The 22,125-nt window shown below is 39.7% G+C and overlaps 1 protein-coding gene across 1 annotated transcript; it reads left to right on the plus strand.

Moving 5' to 3' along the window:
• Window positions 1–21: 21 nt before the first annotated feature.
• Window positions 22–21,753, plus strand: myofl (myoferlin like). The gene is made up of 54 exons (XM_026189790.1): window positions 22–181; window positions 617–672; window positions 787–878; window positions 3,726–3,834; window positions 3,956–4,052; window positions 5,588–5,751; window positions 6,069–6,197; window positions 6,621–6,683; window positions 6,823–6,873; window positions 6,969–6,999; window positions 7,097–7,212; window positions 7,313–7,439; window positions 7,529–7,632; window positions 7,717–7,785; window positions 7,873–7,916; window positions 7,995–8,077; window positions 8,178–8,213; window positions 8,360–8,475; window positions 8,568–8,681; window positions 8,904–9,081; window positions 9,322–9,446; window positions 9,532–9,641; window positions 9,799–9,991; window positions 10,116–10,271; window positions 10,363–10,494; window positions 10,620–10,783; window positions 12,431–12,545; window positions 13,028–13,130; window positions 13,977–14,116; window positions 14,206–14,370; window positions 14,553–14,640; window positions 14,857–14,934; window positions 15,057–15,238; window positions 15,375–15,533; window positions 15,622–15,723; window positions 15,817–15,978; window positions 16,077–16,242; window positions 16,368–16,438; window positions 16,530–16,544; window positions 16,640–16,738; window positions 16,993–17,121; window positions 18,611–18,766; window positions 18,890–18,981; window positions 19,081–19,251; window positions 19,387–19,535; window positions 19,682–19,824; window positions 19,911–19,999; window positions 20,080–20,175; window positions 20,278–20,419; window positions 20,524–20,623; window positions 20,734–20,909; window positions 21,008–21,117; window positions 21,210–21,357; window positions 21,500–21,753. The coding sequence occupies exons 1-54, from the start codon at window positions 94–96 to the stop codon at window positions 21,536–21,538; spliced, it is 6,132 nt and encodes a 2,043-aa protein (XP_026045575.1). The 5' UTR covers window positions 22–93; the 3' UTR covers window positions 21,539–21,753.
• Window positions 21,754–22,125: the final 372 nt, after the last annotated feature.

Here is a 22,125-nt window from a genome sequence, read left to right on the forward strand (position 1 = left end):
ACTTTGTCTCAGTTCCTCCTATGATGGCACCTTCTCTCTCAGAGGAATATAAAGCTTTTCTTTGAGTGTTTTTTTTTTTGGACTTCTATCAACATGCTGCGGGTCATAGTTGAATCCGCCAGCGGGATACCCAAAAAGAAACTTGGCAACCCAGATCCAATAGCTTCGGTGATCTTTAGAGGTGAGAAAATTCTTCAGGATAACTATTACCTTAACTCTTCCTGCTGTATGCTGTGCCACTTCTTTTCTAGGAGAAACTGAGCATCCATACAGTGTTTCACTTTCTGTCAGGTTAACATCTTTTGGTTGTAATCACTTAAACGTTTATTGCAGCTGAATATTTTGGCTGTGACTCAAAAAAACAAAGATGCATCCTTATAAGGTCAGAATAACCCACGGCTCCCAAAGGAGAAGGCTTGCATTGTTATTGTAATAAAAACTCCCTCAGGATTGTAAAATTGTTTGTGCAGCAATTATTTTTAGTTGAAAAATAAGTTTGGCGTTGGTTTGAGACTTTTATGTGTCGCTCCTATTCACTGTTAAACTTCAAAATGCTTGGGAGGAAGATATTTTAAAAAAGGAATATAAATCATTGCTTTGTCATTTTTTCTTACAGGTGAAAAGAAGAAAACCAAAGCAGTTGATAATGAGCTCAATCCAGTTTGGAATGAAGTAAGTGTAAACTGAAAGTTAACTTTAATGTTTGGGTGTGATGTTGATGTGTATGTTGTCAACATGACTCCCTGCTGGTGGTTGATTCCAAATGCCCCTTATTTGTAATTACAGGTGTTTGAATTTAATTTGAAAGGCAGCCCTCTGGATGCATCTTCATTCATCAACGTGGTTGTAAAAGACTACGAAACAATCGGAAAAGACAAGTATGTGCACGGAGGGCAATGGGTGGAAAAATGATCACATTTGCATGTTGATTTAGTCATGAATGTGTGTCTGTTTTAAAGTGATGGCAGCCTTAGTTGTCTTAAACCAGACTGGTGTGTGGCACTGAATCAGTACTTAACCCATCATAACAAAGTCTCTGAGTCAGCAAGTTCATTTGAGTGCAGCTAGTCATTACAGATATACATGTGTTTTATGGCTCTGGTAATAACTTAAAGGGAAAACCTCATCCCAACTCAGTGGTTTTTCCTTTTGACATGTAATTATAATCAGTGTAGCAGAGTTTCATGGTAGCTGTGCACCGATGACCAACATTATAACTCCCAGCGTGTGGCTGAAAACAGTTATTATGATCTTTTCCCGAGGAGCAAAGCAGCATGTTGAAACTTCACTGGTATGTTTAACTCCAGGACTGACTCGTCCATGTTAAGACTTGCTATGGTGAACAATGGTGATCCAGCATTTAAAAAAATATTACCTTAAAAGGGAAAAAAATTGTTCCTTTTCACTATTCTTTCTTGAAACTCAAACTGTTGCTTATTAGTCACTTTAATAATCCTCATTAATGTGTTTGACAGATATGCACAAAACACAGAGAGTCTGGGTTCTTTTGTTTTTAAAAAGTGGAGACAAGAAAGGAGACCAAGTAATAACATTTCCATTGAGTCACTGCAGTGACTGATTGTACACAGTATAAATTCCCCTGAGGCAGGCAAAAGGGGTGTGGGGGTGGGTGGGGGTAGTGGGTGAAGACTGTCTGCCTTAGCTACACAAGCACTTTATGCTTTTCCAAAGCTGCATGAGAGGGGAAGCTTGTGCTGGCTTGTCATCGGCACGTTTGTCATTATTAACAGACAGTAAAGCCAAAAATCAGGAAACTTGTTTTTTTTTTTTTTTTTTTAACCAACCGTTACCCCCATCTAAAATCCATAATAGGAAAGAGAAGGAGTGTGATTCAGGGAACCGAAGAGGGATGTCTAATCTGTACTGCAGTTAAAAGAAGGCAAATCCAGCTGCTCAACTTGCAGTTTTGAGACCTAGTTTCCTTTGGGACATTTTATTTTGGTATTTCCTCAGCTGTCTTTAAAAGCCATACATTAGTAGTGGAAAATACCTGTGTATACCAAAAAATGGTTAGACATTTTAAAGTAAAAATCCTCTCTTTAGTAGAGCAGCTACAAATATTTGACACTAGAATTTAAAGTTTTCTTTCGCAGTAGAAGTTATGTATACTCATTATCCTTATACTGTGTTTTCCTTGCACAGTGTGCCAGGGGCAGTAATTTACCATCCCAGATTCTTTCCACAGATGACACTTTCTGCCAAGAACAAGTTTTCTAAGCTCTGTGGAGTCTCAACTAATCCCACATCTGTTGAGAACCACAGAGAAAATTGTGAAAGCAACTCATGAAAGCGACCATTCTCATGTTCTTTACTTACTATAAGACTGTTCTCCCACCTCTTTGGCTCTGCATTTGTTCATTGTTAAACTGGGCATAGAGCACATGCCTGTGGTACATGTTAATGGTTTCCATCTTTATGGGTTTTCCTCATAAACTAGTTCCACTGCTGTATGCAAATCTCCCTTTTAACAAAATGAGTAAAGTGACATCAGAGGAAAACTTGCTCTGGAATTAATCTTTGAGTTCAACTTGAGTTACAGTCATTTGGTAAATGAACCTAAATAGTGGTTTCTACTCTAACTTAGCATTCAGCTCTTTGTACTATAAAGCCACATTCGCCCTGTTATAGTCCTTAAATTTATGGCTCAAAGGAACCCAGCATATCAGATGCAACAACACTGCTGCCATTCAACAAGCTACTAATAACGGAAATATAGTTACTCCCAAAGGACAAACAGAAACAAAAAGACACAGAATTCCCAACTAGAAACAAACAAAAGAGGAAGAAGACCATGAGCCAACCACATCAGTCACACAGCGGGGCATTGGATTCAGGCTTCTCCCCTAAACTAGGTCTGGAAAACTAGACTAACATAAACCAAAGCTAAAAACACTGAGAACTCCCAACTTTAACTATACTTAATAATCAAAGCTAAGAAAACAATAGAAAGATAAAGCTAGTGAAAAGGTCAAAGACACCAGTTGCCAACCATCATGCTGTACTTATGGTACTGTATTTTGTTACCCTGTATTTATACACGTGTAATGATAACAAAGTTCAATCCTAATCCCACCTTCTCTGGGTTTATATTTGTGCAGGAAGCCGTCAACAACCAATCAGCATTAGGAATAGATCAGATAAGTGAGAGAACAGGTTAATGGGGTTGACAAGATAAACACAACACCCTGATGTCACAAGCGCAGATATGCTCACTCTCCAATGGACCAGCTGAGGGCATCTCAGTCTTGCCCAAGATTGCTTTGACATGCAAACTACAGGGATTGAACTACAAACCTTTCCACTGGTAGACAAACCGCTCAACCTTCTGAGCCACAGCTGCGCCCATGCGCCCATGCTATGATTTATAAAAATGCCCGGTGTGTTGCAAGCTATTGTCATTATTACATATATTACATAATTTCCTTTTAATAAAGTAACAATGTCGGTGTTGTTGCTTGATTTGTTATATTTATATGAAGAAGTGAAACTGAGAAGTGGAAACTTTTAGGTATCCACAGCAACGAGCAATTACAGTCACAAACAGTGAGTCCAGTTCCTGCCTGTGGTAATTCTTCAGCACAAATTGTGGAAGCAAAGCATCCCTAGCATCCTTAGTTTTATCGATTGGAAAGAGGTTGATGGTTTCCTTGATTGCCGTATGACTTGAGTGAATGTGAATGGAAATGAATGTGATTGCTTTTCAGATTTATTGGTTCTGCAAGAATCTCACTGAAAGACTTGGCCAGTGGTCATGCGAAATCCCTCCCATCCAAGAACATACCACTTGTCAATGAGAAGCAGCAGTCTTTTGGGGTGAATACCTTTAATTAATAGCGTGATCCTACTTATTGTGCAGTTGTTTTTGTGAAATGCAATACAGCTGGACAGATTTACATCGTGATGGGTGGTAATTAAGAATGTATTCTTTTTTTAGGCAGTCATTAATTTGCTCATTGGGTATGAGTCACCTATCAATGCCACTTCAAACCTAAATGATCAAACTGATGGAGACATATCTCATTTGGATGCTGGTAAGAAGACTAAAATCTATCTATCTATCTATCTATCTATCTATCTATCTATCTATCTATCTATCTATCTATCTATCTATCTATCTATCTATCTATCTATCTATCTATCTATCTATCTATCTATCTATCTATCTATCTATCTATCTATCTATCTATCTATCTATCTATCATATGCAAAGTTACATTCCATGAATAGTTGCATTCATTGTACACCAAGATGTTATACTGAGGATGGGAAAGCTGGATCCTTGAGTCTTCTCCAGACAATCCCAGAGATTCTAAATGGGGCTAAGGTCTGGACTCTGTGGTAGCTAAAACCAAGTGTGAAAATAATGTCTCGTGCTTCCTAGGTATGGTGCGTGAATGGCTTCACCTTCACTACCCATCACTTTGGAAAATGCTAAATCTGGATTCATCATACCACATGACTGTTTATCATTGCAACAAAGTTCATGTTCACTAGGAAACTGAAGAACATCCCACTCCGACTAGCCTTGATGATGCATGTCTGTGTAGGTTCTCAGTCATCAAGGTTATGGTAGTCAAAGGAGCTTGAAAAGTTTTAGGCCATGGTTGACCAGGTCAACTAACACACAGAGAGGGTGGCTTATGACACCGAAGATTACCCACCAACATTGTAGTCTTGAGATCCCTTTCCTGGTGCCTCAACTCCCACTGACATCTTGCATTCGATGACATCAGTAGGTCACATAATACGGTGAGGCAAGGGTACGCAATGGCGTCACCCAAAACCGCTGGTGATAATGACGCAACATTTTTCTTCATACCTTGGCTCATGAGATGATTAATAGTGGGTCAGCAACCCTCTTAAGGGACAACTCCCACTAGGGTTTAAATAACCTGAACTCTCCACCGTGTGGTTTTAGAACTGAAGAAACTTCTCAGATAAGAGGTGAAACGTCTTTAAAAACTTTTTAAAAATCCAGTCGCCTTCTTTTCAGGCTCCTTAGACCTCACTGATGCATGGTTTTCTTAAAGCTGCACAGAAGTTTAGTCCCAATCCCTTGTGTTCTCGTTGCATTGAATGCGTGAAAATGCTCCAGAAATCACTGTTAAAAACAACCGTGCGTTCTACTGATGATTTTTCACACTCTGATATCACTAAACATTTAAGTGATCTATGGTCACAATCATTCAAGATTTATTTCTGACCACATTTCTTCCTCAAAAATGATAATTCACCATGATCCTTGTAGGTTTTAATGACATGTTGGACAGTGTGTAACACAGTTTTAGTTGTTTCAGCAATCTCCTTAGTTCTTTTATCTACTTGATGCCATTAGGTCAAATGACCTATCTGAAAATGAGCAACATCTTTTCCACAGTTATGGGATATGTCTTAAAACATGGTTGTTTAAGAAAAAAAGGAGCTGTTCACTGCATCGGGTTAAATAACCAGTTGCACGCCGAGACATATTAGTCACCACAGGACTGAAGCTTAGCATGAGTAGAATAATAATGAATATGAATGACTATGAATTTCATGTTTTTCTTTCTGATTTTGCACCAAAAAGGGAGTGATGAGGGTGATGAGGGAGAAGCAGACACAGATGGGGGAGGTCAGGGTGGAGGCTCAGGAGCTCCCACTTTACCAGGCCACCCTGGGAAATCCAGACAATCTATCCGTCTGAGGCGTAAGAGGCACAGAGCCCTGGCCAATAAGCCTCAGGACTTCCAGGTATTGTTTGACTTGCAATTATTTTTAATCTACGCCTAGATAATGACAAATATCACTCTAAGAAGGAAATGTTATTGTTAATCACATAAATGACAGAAAGTTTCACCAGTACTGCTTAACACGTAAGCCAGTGCCAGGGAATAGACAAACAGGAAACAGACATGCCAACAACTTTTCTGGTTCTGCTTCAGTTTCTCTGGGACAATATTGTTGATCCACAGTTTTCCAATATTTAATTGAGCTGGATTGTACTTTAAAAGTTGGCAGAAAAAGTAAAGTAGCCCAAATAAATAAAAAAATGTTACCTTTTCAAACAGATCCGTGTTCGGGTTGTCGAGGGTAGACAGCTGCCTGGCAACAACATCAAGCCTGTGGTTAAAGTGAGTGTATGTGGACAGACCCACAGGACGAGAATTAGGAGAGGGAACAGCCCGTTCTTTGATGAGGTAATGAATCTATGGCCACGCAAAGATACTCAACTCGTCCAGAAATGACTCTTGAGAAGTTTGTTACTGATTGCATACTTTTGCTTTTGACCTTGCTTGTCTATTTTTAACCTCCCTTTGTCTACTTTCCTTGCCACTTCTGTGAGCTTTAATAACCTCCTGTGATATTTCTCTCTTTATCAGCAGCTTTAGAGTCGCCTTCTGTAGATACTGAAGGAGTCCTTTCAGCTTTCTCTTGCAGTATAACTAATCCCTCTCATTTGCATTTGCATTTACCTCATCTCAGCTTTTGCCAGAATGTACAGTTAGAATCTCAGCTAAAAGCAAATGTAAGTTGTGTGATTTGCCACAAAAAGTTATATTAGCGTGCTTCTGGCATAGAAATATACTGTGCACACACAGTTGTCTCTCTCTCTTCTCCAGATGTTTTTCTACAATCTTAACATGCTACCGTCAGAACTGTTTGATGAGAGCATCAACATTCGGGTATGCAGATAAGTTATATTAAAATGTAATACTGTTTTTTGTTTGTTGTTTTGTTTTTACAGAAAATTAGTATATTGTACCATCTGTTATGCGATTTTACAATCAAATCATTTCTCCATCTCATATCTTTTCTCCATAGGTCTATGACTCCTTCTCCCTCAGATCTGACAGTCTAATTGGAGAGTTCAAGGTGTGTCAAAAATGCTTTTAAATACTAAACTTTGCATTCGTCGTTTCACAGTTCAAGGATGAATTAGTAGTCTGACATTTTTCTTTCCTATCCAGCTTGATGTTGGCTACATCTACGACGAACCTAGTGAGTATTTTGGTATTGTATGCACGTCTTGGGAAAGTTCCCTTTCTATACACTGCAGGTAGATGTTTGAACATGTTGAATATGACACCATATCCAGGTCACGCCATAATGAGGAAATGGCTCCTCCTCAGTGATCTTGATGATTCGAGCTTGGGGCCTAGAGGCTACCTGAAAGTCAGCATAATTGTTGTGGCTACTGGAGATGAACCATCGGTAAGAGTAGCTTCTTCCTCAAAATCAAAACACCTTTCTCTTAATGCAGTGTTAATAACATAAAGATCTCTTCTGCTCTGCTCTTGCTTCTTGCGTACAGACTGAGAAGAGAGAGTCAAATGAGGAGCAAGATGACATAGAGAACAATCTTTTGGTGCCAGCTGGAGTCACGATGCGATCAGCCACGCTGAACCTTAAAGTCTATCGTGCTGAGGATATGCCACAGAGTAAGTGGTGTACCGGGTATTAAATTTCTGCAGCTCTCATGGGCTGATGCATTGAAATCCGTTTAAGAAGCTTCTGTTTTATGTTGCAGTGGATGATGCCTTTGTTCAGACAGTAAAACAGGTATTTGGAGGGGATGGAGACAGGAAAAACTTGGTGGATCCATATTTGGAAGTCAGCTTTGCTGGGAAGAAGGTATTTCATGTTAGATTAAAGTTTTTAAAAAATTTCCCTCAATGTAATTATAGTTCATTTAACATTATTATTTTGTCTTTTTAGGCTTCTACCAAAATAATTGAGAAAAATGCGAATCCAGAGTTTAACCAATTCATCAGTCTTCAAGTAAAGGTAATAAAGATGCATATTAAAAAGAAGCTTTGATTCAAAATTGAATGAGACTTTAATCTCCATCATAAATAACCTCTGCCTCTGTAGTTTCCCTCCATGTGCGAATGCATCAAGTTGACTATGTATGACTGGTAAGCACTGACATTCATTCACAGACATGGGTAACAATAACACGACCACTATCTGACATGTATATATATTCTTTGCAGGGATCGTCTAACCAAGGATGATGCCATAGGAACAGCATTTTTGAATCTAAGCAAGATATCTTCCTCTGGCGGAGAGATTGAAGGTAATCATACAGTATTGTTTATATTTTGTCACTCACTGGTTTATGTCCATGTTGTGATATGAAATGTAATACCGCTTTTTTTTTTATTCATTCAAAACAGAAACACAGGCTGAAAATTCCAACACAGTCACCGAATGTATGTACTAAATGATTTATCTTCTTTTATGTAAAAAAAGACTCTAAGTTTCTAAGAGCTTAACTCACTCCTTCTCTTTATGTATCTAACCTTACCTGTAAATCCTGGTGGATTTTTGTTTTTTCTGTGTGTTACCGTGAGCACAGCTGCATCAGAAGTTGGTTTTCTCCCAGCCTTTGGGCCTTGCTACGTCAACCTGTATGGCAGCCCGAGAGAGTACTCAGGTCTGCCTGACCCATACGATGAACTCAACCATGGAAAGGTAGCACCAACCAGAACTTCTGCATGATATTTCACTCTCATTGGTATTCATTTTATTTCATATTCATGTTTTTGCATTTTCAACTCTTTCAGGGAGAAGGGGTCGCATACAGGGGGAGGGTCCTTGTTCAACTGTCCACTCAGCTGGATGGAAAGACTGATAAAAATGTGGATGACATCTCAAGTGATGACATCTTGGTCGCACAGGTACTCACGCCGCTCACCGTAACCCTGTCATGCTGTATTTACTCCAGTAAACTGCAAGGTGCCTTTAAACTGATGGTGTGAACATCCCTAAGCAGAAACAAAAACCAGCAGTTTGTTTTCATTTACGTAATCTAAATGTGGTCCTGAACAGGGATAGAATACCTCTAACCAACAGTGTGGAATTAAATTATAACACTCCCACATCTTTTTAATTGGTTGCAGAAATACCAGCGGAGGAGGAAGTATTCCCTGTGCGCAGTTTTCCACAGTGCATGCATGCTCCAAGAGCCTGGTGAACCAATCCAGTTTGAGGTCAGCATCGGTAATTATGGGAACAAGCTGGATTCCACCTGCAAGCCGCTGGCGTCCACCACCCAGTACAGCTTTGCTGTTTTTGATGGTACTTAGTTGTTTTTTAAGCTTGTTTATGGACTATGACGTAGTTTTGATATTTTCGTGACATTAAGGGAATTTAGGTAGGCATGTGTTTTTTTTTTTAATTGTTATTTAAGTCAAATATATATGACTAAATTACTTAAACTGTCAACCTCACTGTAAGTGTTTGGAATACTGAGTCATAAACTCCTAATGTGTGTGTAAAATAAATAATAAAACAGCACATTTACTGTGTATGGTGCAGGTAATCACTACTATTACCTACCCTGGGCTAACACTAAGCCTGTTGTGATTCTCACTTCGTACTGGGAGGACATCAGCTACCGCCTGTACTCTGTTAATATTCTCCTCTTCATTGCTGAGAGGCTGGTGAGAATAGCACACAGACATAATATTTCATAATATTTCTGCTGCTCATTAATCTCTCCCCTTTACGCTTTGTGATTTGTTTTAGGAGTCTCACCTTATTTCTTTTAAAACAGCCATCTTAACCAAAATTCCTGAGACACACCTTGCTGAAATTTGGCTTAAACTCATCAACTGCCTGATTGAGGACCTTAGCAAGTAAGACGAGACCAGGCAGATCCTACACTAGTCCTTTCAGTTGCATGAAGTAGTGGTTTGATGTAGATTATTGTTAGACAGCTGTGTTTTTTTCTGTTAGGACAGATACATTTGTAGGTGGCTGTTAAAGCTAAATAATCTGATGTGCGTGTGACAGTTTGCAGCTTCCAGTTCTGGAGGAACAGCAAAACATTACAGAACTGGATCTCCAAATAAAAAGCCTGCGTGATGCCGCTGTGGAAAGTATCAGGCAGATGGCCACTCGGGTGAGAGAAGAAGCCACAGACGTCAAGGCGACTGTTGGTGAAATTGAAAACTGGTTGGACAGACTCAAGCAGCTGGCAGAGGAGGTGAGAAAATGTTTCCTCTGCTAAAGAATGTCCAGGGCGTCATTGTTATCAAAAGTACAATGTAGTGCAGCTCTAAAACAGGATCGAAACTTTGTGTAATTGAAATGTTTCATGTCTCCTTCAGCCTCAGAACAGCATGCCAGATGTGATCATATGGATGTTGAGAGGAGAGAAGCGTGTGGCTTATGCCCGAGTCCCAGCCAACCAGATCCTGTACTCTAACTTCAGTGACGAGGCCTGTGGCAAACATTGTGGAAAGACTCGGACCGTCTTCATGCAGGTAATGCAAAAGTCATAAATGTTTCTTTAACAACTTGCAATAATTCAGGTTTTACAGTATATTTTGTATGCCATTTAATTCTTGTATTCAGTATCCCATGGACAAAGAAAAAGGTCTGAAGATCCCAGTTCAGCTGAGGATCAACATGTGGCTCGGTCTCTCTGCACAAGAGAAAAAATTCAATACTTTCTCAGAGGGAAACTTCAGTGTGTACGCTGAAATGGTACAGTATCTATGCAAAACATTTGTTTCTGAAGAAATAAATACAAACATTTGTGACTGCTTACTTTAGAGGGCATTGTATAAACTATGGCTTGAATACACTGTTGCTTTTTTCCCCCTCTGTAGTATGAGAACCAGGCTCAGGTGTTTGGCAAATGGGGTACCACTGGCTTGGTTGGACGTCATAAGTTCTCCGATGTAACTGGAAAGGTGAAGCTCAAGCAGGAACGCTTTCTGCCGCCACGTGGATGGGAATGGGAGGGAGACTGGTTTGTTGATCCTGAGCGATGGTGAGTAATCATACAAGTACACGCACACTCGCAGCCCTTTCAATCAACTGCGTACATCCTGTTGCAGTGCACTTGGACATACTATCCTACTATCCTGTTTATACTTCAGTATCTTTTATGGAAAGGTTAAAACTCAGCAAGCTGTGTGTTCTTGTGTGTGTTCTGTAAGGGATGTAAGAATGTCATCGAGGCTAAGAACCACACATTATTATCCTGTCTATAACAAAAACAAAATGCATATAAGTAAAAAAAAAAAAGGAATTTCCAGCTACTCCCTTATTTTTTACACTAGTTGCCGTTTCTGAAGCAACCCCAAAAGGGATTAGTTTCACCTCCTAGGATCAAAACTAGGGAGCTTTCACTTGATAGTTGAATGGTTGAGCCAGTACACTATGGAGCTAAAACTGCATGTAATCAAAGTGAAAACATCACTTGTTTGTTTGATCTTAATTTCCTGTTTCAATCAGAAAGCAGATAAGTTTGGGGCCTGGACTGGACTCATTTTGGCAGTTGTGGCTAAAAGTGGGTCGCATGGTGCTCAAAATGTCACGCTCCACTTGATGTTATAAATCAACACTTGCAGTCACGCCCAGATGTGAACTTCAGATTTATGTTTTTCTGTCTACAGATATGTCTGTCTACTTTTAACTTGCTGTTCAGTTGTCTTAACCAAAACCCAAAACCACTTTCTAACAAAGTCTTCTAAGTACTCACGTGTCATACCGCTGGTAGTTTCAGTCCGCTTTTAGACCTCTGCATTCAAATGTCCCCAGCAGGTTCCTGAGGTCATGTGATCAGGGCCTGATGACTGTCTGTCATACAAGCTACAGAGCTTTTGTACCTGAGCTCTGTGGACTCAGTGGTCTCTTTAAAACGAAGAAAAAAAACATCATCTATTAAACTTTAATGTTCTTGCACTTTTTGTTGTGAAGCTCTTTGTGATATCGATCTTAAGAGGTGCTATATAAATAAAATTTTACTTACTTACTTAATTAACAGAGAAAGAATTTCCAAGAATTGCTCTCAGTCTTTGCACAGCAGAAAATAGTGATATGAGACAAATTATTAGAAACAATCTCTGCCCAGTGTTTTTTTTAATAGGTTAAATACCACATTTTCACTTACATATACAAACTCTCTCTTTCTCTCTGTTTCTTTATTAACTATTTTTTTTATATATAATTCTTTGTTTTCCATCTGGCCTTCTCTCCTGCTTTTCCTCAGAATCCGATTACCAGGTTTTTTGCATGGCTAATGTTATTTTTGCACAGTTTCCTCTGAGAAGCTGTTTATTCCTGCTTTTGATTGTTGTTGTCGGTGGGTCAAATTGTCAGGTACAATCCCTTGTGTGCGCTCAAATGACTGAGGGTACCAGCCAACGCTAGGAACCAAATTATCATCACAATTACAGGAAATGAACAGGAATTTGGCATCAGCCAACATTTTGGTTTCTTCTCCTTCCCTCCCTTTGTGCCTTCTGACTCTAAAGTGCTTACAGCCTCATACTGAAGTTTGAGTAAATAGCCTTAGCTATCTGAAGCCTGCTTTCCTGATCTCTTCTGATCTGTTTATTGTGGACCTACATAACTTTTGCCTGAGTCAGACAGCCTCTTATTAACCTTAGTGCTATGGTGGTGTTTTCTAAAGTCTGTTGACAGAAGCAGATGCAGGCCACACAGAGTTCACAGATGAGGTTTTTGAGAATGAAACACGGTTTCCTGGTGGTGAGTGGAAACCTGCTGCAGAGCCCTACACAGACGTGGTATGCTATACTGGTCTTACCCACAGACATATAAAACACACGTTTAGCTTTTAAAGCCCTATCTGAAATATGTGGGTGAAGATAGCACGACAAAGCCTGTTTATGCATACTTGTTTCCAATGTTATCAGTTTCTACTTTACTACTGTGTACTTGTGACAGGTTGATTTCTTTGTGGTTGCATTGGCGTGATTTTTGCTGTCTTTCTGGCACCATTTGTAGTTTTTAGTAGGCCTGCTAGTAATGATAATGACACCACATTGAGTATTTGGGCTGCATAAGAGCCCAAAAACCTCAAAGCTGCTGCAGACGTCTATCACCCAAGTCTGAGTTTTTGAGTAGTTCCCATGAGTATCCGAACACATAGCTGTTAAAAACTTTACAGAATTAGAGACCGACTGGTATAGAATATGAAGCATTAATAAAATCAATTGGGCTTTTTAAGTTTCTGTATCATTTAATAAAAACTTTTTATTTTGTGTAGAATGGTGAAAAGGTTCAGAGCCCAGGGGACTTTGAGTGTCCACCTGGATGGACCTGGGAGGATGACTGGAGCTTCGATAGCAACAGAGCTGTCGATGAGAGAGGTAACATGAACATTAAAACTGAAACACAACCCATCAGTAAACAGAAAATAAATAAATAAGTATATAAATAAAATAAACCTATAGAAGAGACATCAAAAACAATAGGAGTGGACAGAAACGCACCGGCCAGCACAGACCACCGAAGACAAATGAAGTGTTGGAACTCTTTCCATGGTTAAGAAAAGCAATAATCTCTAAGTCCTAAGCGTTTCACCTTTTCTTTTAACCATGGTGGAGCCATGTTATGACATGGGTATGTATGGCCGCCTGGTGGAACTGGGTCCCTGGTGTTTATTGATGATGTACCAAGAGTTTCGCAAGGCAAAGAAATGTGATATTCTTCAATGACCAAGTCAATCACCTGATCTCATCCCAGCAGAGCACTCCTTTCAGGTATTAAACACAAAACTGAAGGCAGAGAGAGACCCACAAACAAGCAGCAGCTGCTGGTAGCTGCAGTAAAGGCCTGACAAAGCATCTCAAAGAGGAAACGTCATTTGGTGATGTTTATGGATTCTAGATTTCAGACAATCAATCAGAAACAATCCTTATATTTAAAATGATGTTAGTTTGTGCAATCACTTTCAGCCTGTAAATACGGGGGACTGTTTGAAAATGTCTATAATTCCTAAAACGTTAATACTACTTTATTTAATCTCTTAAAGCCTGCACTTTAATTACATATTGACTGTTTTTCTAAACTCTTCTGTGGTATATATGGGCAAAATGTCATAATTTGTCTTTGTTTAACAAGTTATGGGCCTAACAATGTACATCCTCTCTTCCTACTACTGTCATCTTGCAAATAAGGAAGAGTCTAACTATATATGTATTTTTTGACACTAGGTTGGGAATATGGGGTCACCATTCCCCCTGATGATAAACCAAAGTCCTGGGCTCCAGCAGAGAAGATGTACCATGTCCACCGCAGGAAGAGACTCATGAGAAAAAGAAGGAAGATATCTGAGAAAACTGCTATTGCTGAGGTGAGGAAGACACAGATTAGGAAAAGACTAGATTCAGCACACAGGTATAATCTCATTGCGGGATTTTTTGGCTTTTGTTCCTTCTTTAGAGACGAGGATCGGGGGAAGGTTGGGAATACTCTTCCCTGATTGGCTGGAAGTTCCACAGGAAAGAGCGCTCCTCTGACACGTTCCGCCGCCGACGTTGGAGGAGAAAGATGGTCCCATCAGACTGCATTGGGGCCTCTGCCATCTTCAGACTGGAAGGAGCTTTAGTAGGTCTAGTTTAAGCACCCTGAGTAAAACTGCTTAATATAAATCTCTATTCTATACCCATTTCTGTCAGATGTAAAATCGATTTTATTTGGGTTGTTGTGCTGTGTTGCTTTAAATTTTCTTAAAGTTTGCTCCAATATTTAGAAAAGTCTCCTGTTAAGCTCCTTTGTTTTGTTAACAGGGGGTCGATGTTGATGAGAAGGCCGGTAAAACGGGTGCAGCCAAAGTTTTTGGTGCCAACACACCCACTGTTTCCTGCCACTTTAACCGTAAGTAGCTGAATCAGATAAAATAAATTCCTGTTTGTTGCTGATTAAAGGCAGAGGTTTTCTTTGAACTACATCCCGACTGACTGCTCTTAGTGTGACACTACACTGATATCCCAAATCCAAATACATATAACTGCCTGGATAAACTGGAGTTATCCAGTTTTACTAAAAATAATTTCCCCCCCCCCCCCCCCCCCCCCCCCCCCCCCCCCCCAGGATCTTACATCTACCACCTGAGAGTCTATGTCTATCAGGCAAGAAATCTCTGTGCCATGGACAAAGACAGCTTCTCGGGTAAGAGCAAAATCTTGTGATAGGCACACAAAGTGTAAATCCATTAAGGAGCAATAAATAAAATCAACTCCTGAGGTACAATTTTGGAAAGTATGGTAATAAGAGTATTCTGGATTCTCTAGATCCCTATGCTCATGTGTCATTTCTGCATGTGAGCAAGACCACAGAAGTCATAAAGACCACGCTGAATCCCACATGGGATCAGACTCTCATTTTTGATGACATTGAAATCTACGGAGACCCACAGACCATCGCCTGCAACCCTCCCGATGTAGTCTTGGAGCTGTATGACAAAGATCAAGTGGTAGGTTCAGTGTTTAATCTGCTTAACTTCTGATCAAACTACATAATCGTACACACACAACTGTGTCCTAGAAAAGCACATTTTGGGCTCTAATCGACATAATATGGGTTTATTAAGTCTGTACTATATTCATTAGGGTAAAGATGAGGCCATGGGCCGCTGCACATGCCCCCCTGTGGTTAAACTGAACCCCAGTGGGGCTGTCAGTCCTAAACTGCTGTGGTTCCCAGTCACCAAAAAAGGTCGCAGTGCTGGAGAGGCATTGCTAGCTGCTGAGCTCATATTGAAGGACAAGGTACAGAAAGCACCAAAATTAAGTGATTCAATTGTAATTTAACATTAGGAAGTTTTATAAATGAGGTCCCTCTGTTCTTGTCTTCCAGGTTAATGATGGAGATTTTCCATTGGTGCCTCCTCGGCGGGGGGAGAATCTCTACATGGTTCCTCAGGGAATCAGGCCAGTTGTGCAGCTCACTGCAATTGAGGTATATCTTTAAATTTTTCAAGCCCTCTTGTGTGATGCTCTCCTTATCTGCCCTGCTAGGTTTTGCAATATGAATATTTGTTTTTGCTTGTAGGTCTTGACTTGGGGGTTGAGGAACATGAAGACATATCAGTTGGCCACAGTATCCTCCCCAAGTTTGATAGTTGAATGTGGTGGTGAGACCGTTCAAACTGCTGTGATTAAGAACTTCAAAAAGAACCCCAACTTTCCTGGATCAGTGCTGCTACTCAAAGTGGTAATAACCCCAAGTCTTCCTTGAAGGAATAACACACCTTCAGATATATAAACTTTAGATATTTCCTTATTTGGCCTGTCTTCTCACTGTTCACTTAGCTTCTTCCCAAAGATGAGATGTACGCCCCTCCCATCGTGCTCAAGGTGATCGACCACAGACCTTTTGGTAGGAAGCCTGTCGTGGGACAGTGCACAATTGACTGTCTGGAGGAGTTCCGCTGTGACCCGTATCGTCTTAACAATGAAACCTGCATGTCTGCTAGAGGTATCCACAGACACAGAAGTCTCACATGCATATTTAGCTTCATAAGATAAGTGTCTGTTATATATATATATATATATATATATATATATATATATATATATTTTTTTTTTGCATTACCTTTGCAGTGGCAATGATAGCTGCTGCCCAAGGAGATGTTGTCATAGACGTGGAGGGGAGACCCATCATAAAAACAGAGGTAAATAAAATGTCACATAAACAAAACAACAGAAAAATCTAAAAAATAATATTTTTTTAATGAAAAGTATTCTTTGCTCCCATCTTTATAGCTTCAAGAAGAAAAGGTCAGAATTCTCTTGTCACACGTTGTCGACCAATGGATATCATCATCTATTTTAAAAATGCCAAATGTATTGATATTTGTTTTTGCGTTGTGTAGGAGGAGGAGGCAGTAGACTGGTGGAGTAAGTTTTATGCCTCCACTGGGGAGCAGGAAAAGTGTGGACCTTACCTGAAAAAGGGATATGACAAATTGCAGGTGATGTGTTTTACACTCGGTGGAAAAAAGAAAAGATCTAATCTGATCTAATTTGTGATGGGTTTACAACCTGCATCTAAATTACTGTGACAGACAGGCTTGTGATCTGAAAGCACTTAAGATTTTGCAGTCATTTTCTGTTAAATAAAACCAGCATGAGTGTTCTGTGAAGCCCCACAGCTAAGTGATAGACCAGTTTTTAATCCACTCGCTGTAACAAACAGTGAATTGTAATGCTTTTTGTGTTTTTGTAGGTATACAATTGTGAATTAGAAGAGGTTAAAGAGTTCCACAGGCTGACTGATTTCTGCAGCACTTTCAAACTTCAGAGAGGAAAGAGTGAAGATGAAGAAGATGATCCCTCAGTGGTGGGAGAGTTCAAGGTAAAGAAGTGTGAAATTTTGTAAAATTAGTACACAGTAGGGGTGGGTTTTGATTATCGCTTTATCGATTAAAATCGATTCTGGCTTGGATAACGTGATATCGATTCATTAAAATCCTGAATTGATTTTTAAATAGAAATTTATTTTGCCCGAAACGCCAGAATTTCTACAACCACCAAACAGCTAAAACAGTAAATGAGAGCAGGTACACGGATTCTGCACAAAGATGTAAACACAAAACGCGGACCCAACGCATCCGAATCAGTGAAATGTCGCCTTTCTCACCCGACTGCACGTTCGTGGACACGCCGTCGGGGCTTAAAGCCGACAGCTCGCTGATTTTGAAGCGTCGGCGGGCGCTTTGTGTTTACGTCCTCTTTGTGCTAGATTCTGAAGCTGCAGGTTTTATCTCTCTCCAAACAATATTGACTGAACCAGCAGCCAAAGACGATCCAAACTACGCTTCACATTTCGCTTCACATAAACATCGTCAGGAATTTCCTCTGACTTTTGCTGTTTTGCTTCCACCACGATAAAATCACACTTCATGTACAGCTCTCTCTCTCTCTCTCTCTCTCTCTCTCATTTCTGCTGTTCAATACTGAACAAATTGAAACTTTTTAAAATTATTCAAAATTGCAAAATGCTTAGCTGTGTCTCTAATCAAACCTCTGTAACTTTGCTCTGCTTCACTTCGTTTTTGACTGCACAATATTTTTAAGGTCATCTGCTATAAAATCCCAGGCTAGGAAAATCTTCATGTTTTTCTGTGTTTTATCCTGAGTTACTTTGACACAAAGGCATCTGCTGTGATGCTTACACCTTTAAAAAGACTCACAAGTGTCAGCTTTCTTTTTATAGGTATAAAAATATAGATATGTACTGATAAGTGGTCAGAATTATAATATTTCTGACTGTCTGAGGCAAAATTTCCCCGATTCAAAACTAATCGAATCGTGGATCGAATCAGTATGGGACCTTGTGAATCAGAATCAAACTGATTCTAGAAATCAGTGACGATACCCAGCCCTAGTACACAGCCATTTTCAATACTCCTTTTGTAACATCTAGTGGACAATTTAGGAATTGCAGTTAAACTAAAACAATAATTTAAGGTGGAACCGATGGTGGCTCCACTAAGATTAACAGGTTTGCCTGAAACAATAAGTGATCCCTGGCCAAAGAAGCCTAAAGAGGCTATAACTATACTAGTGAGGAAATAAGTAAGTCCATAAGTCCCAGCCTGATTCTTCTTCAGTGGTGCCTCGGTAGCTAAGATAGAATTGGAAGGGTTTATCCTTTAAAGCTGTAGAAAAGTAAAAATTAAACAGAAATTATTTTTTTTTTAAATGCTTTTGATCTGCTAAAAATGTGTGAATTGAGCTTCCCTAAATCATTTCTTCAACAACCCTGATATCTTTGTGATGCCATTGGAGAAACCTGCAATTTTAATTTAACTAACAATGCTTTTCTCTTTGGTGGTGTACAGGGCTCATTCAAGATTTACCCACTGCCTGATGACCCAGGCGTGCCAGCGCCACCTCGCCAGTTCAGAGAGCTTCCTGAGAGTGGACCACAGGAGTGCCTGATCAGAATATATGTGGTGTCCTGTACTGACCTGCAGCCTAAGGATACAAACGGCATGGTGCGTCTCATACATGAAGCTGCAGCTGATAAGTCATGTTGCTTTAATCCTGTGCACAGCTTATCACAATTGTGAAAAAGATGAATACTTTCAACATTATTTATTTATCCATTCTCCGTTCAGTGCGACCCGTACATTAAGATTATGCTGGGGAGGAAAACAGTGGATGATAGAGATAACTACAAACCTAACACCCTCAATCCTGTGTTTGGAAGGTGAGATGCTGTTGAGATGTGTTGTTTTTAAAAAAATTTTTTTTTGATATTTAATTATTTTACAGTGAAAACTCAAGCATTTCAAATACTTTTCTCCAGGATGTTTGAGCTATCCTGCTTCCTGCCTCAAGACAAGGATCTGAAGATTTCTGTGTATGACTATGACCTCCTGAGCAGAGATGAAAAAGTGGGTGAGACAGTCATCGATTTGGAAAACAGGCTTCTCTCTCGTTTCAGGCCTAGCTGTGGCCTGCCACAGACTTACTGTGTGTAAGTATGTACTTTAAGTGCACTTCAGTTGTTTATTTTCTTAAGTCTACAATTTTGTAGCTCTGCTTTGTTTGTATCTAGTCATTTTGATCAAAAGAGATGTTACACATCAACATCGATTCGAATGTCTTGCAGATCTGGGATCAATCAGTGGAGAGATCAGCTGAAGCCTTCTCAGATACTCCAAAATCTGGCTAAAGTGCGGGGCGTCCCTAATCCACGCTTTGAGGGTGATGGAAGCTCATTGTCTTTCGCAGGAAGAGAATACCACCTGCAGGAATTTGGTATAGCCATTCTTGAAAGTCCTGTTATCATAGCACATATTGAGTGTGCTGTCTCTATTGTTGTTTTAATTGTGTCCTGTTTGTTTTTTGCCTTGCTACTTTGGAGGCTTTCTCAGTGATATTAACACTGACTGCATTCTTTGCAGAGGGCAACACTGTACAACAACACCAGCACTTGGGCCCGGCCAGAGAAAGGCTGGCGCTGCATGTCCTCAGAGACCAGGGATTGGTACAAGAGCATGTAGAGACCAGGACCCTATTCAGCTCCCACCAACCAAATCTATCACAGGTTAACACTCATGCACTCAATGCATTGTGATTTGAGCAACTTAGTTATGTGCTGTGCTTTGTTTAACCCTTTTCTCAAAAATCTAGGGACGAATTCAGATGTGGGTAGACATTTTCCCCAAGAGGCTCGGTTTGCCCGGGCCTCCGTGTGAAATCACTCCACGCAAAGCTAAGAAGTAAGAAACTCTTTACAAAATAATCATATATCTTAACGTAATGCACCAAGGGGTGAAATATAATTGCATACTTGAAACAGGTACTTCTTGCGAGCTGTCATTTGGAACACAAGTGATGTCACTCTGGATGAACGAAGCATCACTGGAGAAAACATGAGCGACATCTACGTTAAAGGGTATATTAAATGTCCCGTCTCTCACTTTAATCCTTTATTTGTACTCTGCACTTGTACTGTGATCAACAAGAAGGCGACATATTGCTTTTGTTTGTTCTTTAGATGGATGCCAGGAATGGAGGACAACAAGCAGAAGACTGATGTCCACTACAGATCTCTGGATGGAGATGGAAATTTCAACTGGAGGTTCATCTTTGGCTTTGACTACCTACCTGCAGAGCAGCTGTGTGTTGTCTCTAGAAAGGTGTGCAAAGTCATGGATGAGCAACAAAACCCCAATTTATTTCTTGCTAATAATGTAACCAGTTATAATTTGAATAAATGAAATAATTTTTTATCTTTATACAGGAGCATTTTTGGAATTTGGACAAAACTGAATTTAGGATTCCTCCTAAATTGATCATCCAGATATGGGATAATGACAAATTCTCCCTGGATGACTACTTAGGTGAAACAGTATTCCAAATTTTGAAGGAAATGCCTTAAAAAGAGCCAAATGCTATAACATATGCTCTGCAGCTTTGTCACAGAAAGACTTGTACATATTTTATGTTGCAGGGTCAATTGAGCTGGACTTACTGAATCTCATCCCTCCTGCAAAGACCCCAGAAAAGTGCAGCCTGAAGATGCTGCAAGGAATGATGGCATCACAGCCCACCTCACTCTTCTCCCAGAAGTCTGTGCGAGGCTGGTGGCCATGTGCAATTGAGCAGGGTGGAAAACCTGTACTTGGTGTATGTTCATGTCTCCAGCACACTTATTTGTCATATTTTTTAAATGTGTGTTTTTTTGTGGGATCCTGTTTAAGGCCTTGTTTTTAAAAAATTTGCAGGGAAAAGTTGAGATGACACTGGAAATAGTGGACGAGAAGGAGATGGAGGAAAGGCCAGCCGGGAAAGGCAGAGAAGAGCCCAACATAAATCCCAGACTGGAACCACCCAAGTAAAAATATGTCTCTCCAAAGAAAAATTAATAACTGTTTTACATTAATATACTTCATTTAAAAATAATTGTGTATCTCTATTCTCTAACAGCCGCCCTGACACTTCGTTCTTCTGGTTTACAAATCCTTGCAAGACCATGAAGTTCATAGTGTGGCGCAGATTCAAGTGGATTTTCATTTTAGGAGTTCTTCTCCTGCTTGTACTCTTGTTCCTTGGGATCCTTTTCTACTCCCTCCCCGTAAGTTCACTCATTTTGTTGATAATGAAGTCAAGTTTGTTGTGTCCATCAGAACCCTTAAAGTATTTTGTCTAAAACACTTTGGATATTTGGATACTGAATTTAATTCAGCATTTAAAAAGACCATTTTTTCTCTCTGCAGAATTATATCTCCATGAAGATTGTCAAGCCTTTCTCTTAAGAAGCACTGTAGAGAAGCTCTGTACCTACCTGCAGCACAACCTACAGACCTGCTTGCTGTTACCATCCCATGGAAATAAGCAATAACTGTCTCTGCTGATGCCTTAGAAATCTGACACTAAGCATTTCCCTGTCACAGTGACTGCTATTAATTTTGTATTTTTTCACTCTCAGTATTATTTTGTACCTCATGTATATTAAATCAAATTTGTTTCACTGACTGTTAAATGAAAAAAAAGCAACAGAAATGACATTTCAATAAATCATAGGGATCTATCTATCTATCGATCTATCGATCTATCGATCGATCGATCTATCTATCTATCTATCTATCGATCTATCGATCTATCGATCGATCGATCGATCGATCGATCGATCGATCGATAGATCGATAGATACATAGCCAGATATCCATATCTTCATACATAGTTTGTATGAAAATCATGATAACATCAAGTATTCTGTGTAAACATGTTTGAACGTCAGTCAGTAAAATGTCATTATGAATTCAATTTTGGTTCATAATTTTCACACAACACCTGAGTGTTTACATTTTAAGTGAGATGCCTAAATAAATATATAATTTTT

This window comes from Astatotilapia calliptera, chromosome 13 (assembly GCF_900246225.1).
Source record: "Astatotilapia calliptera chromosome 13, fAstCal1.2, whole genome shotgun sequence".
NCBI lineage: Eukaryota > Metazoa > Chordata > Actinopteri > Cichliformes > Cichlidae > Astatotilapia > Astatotilapia calliptera.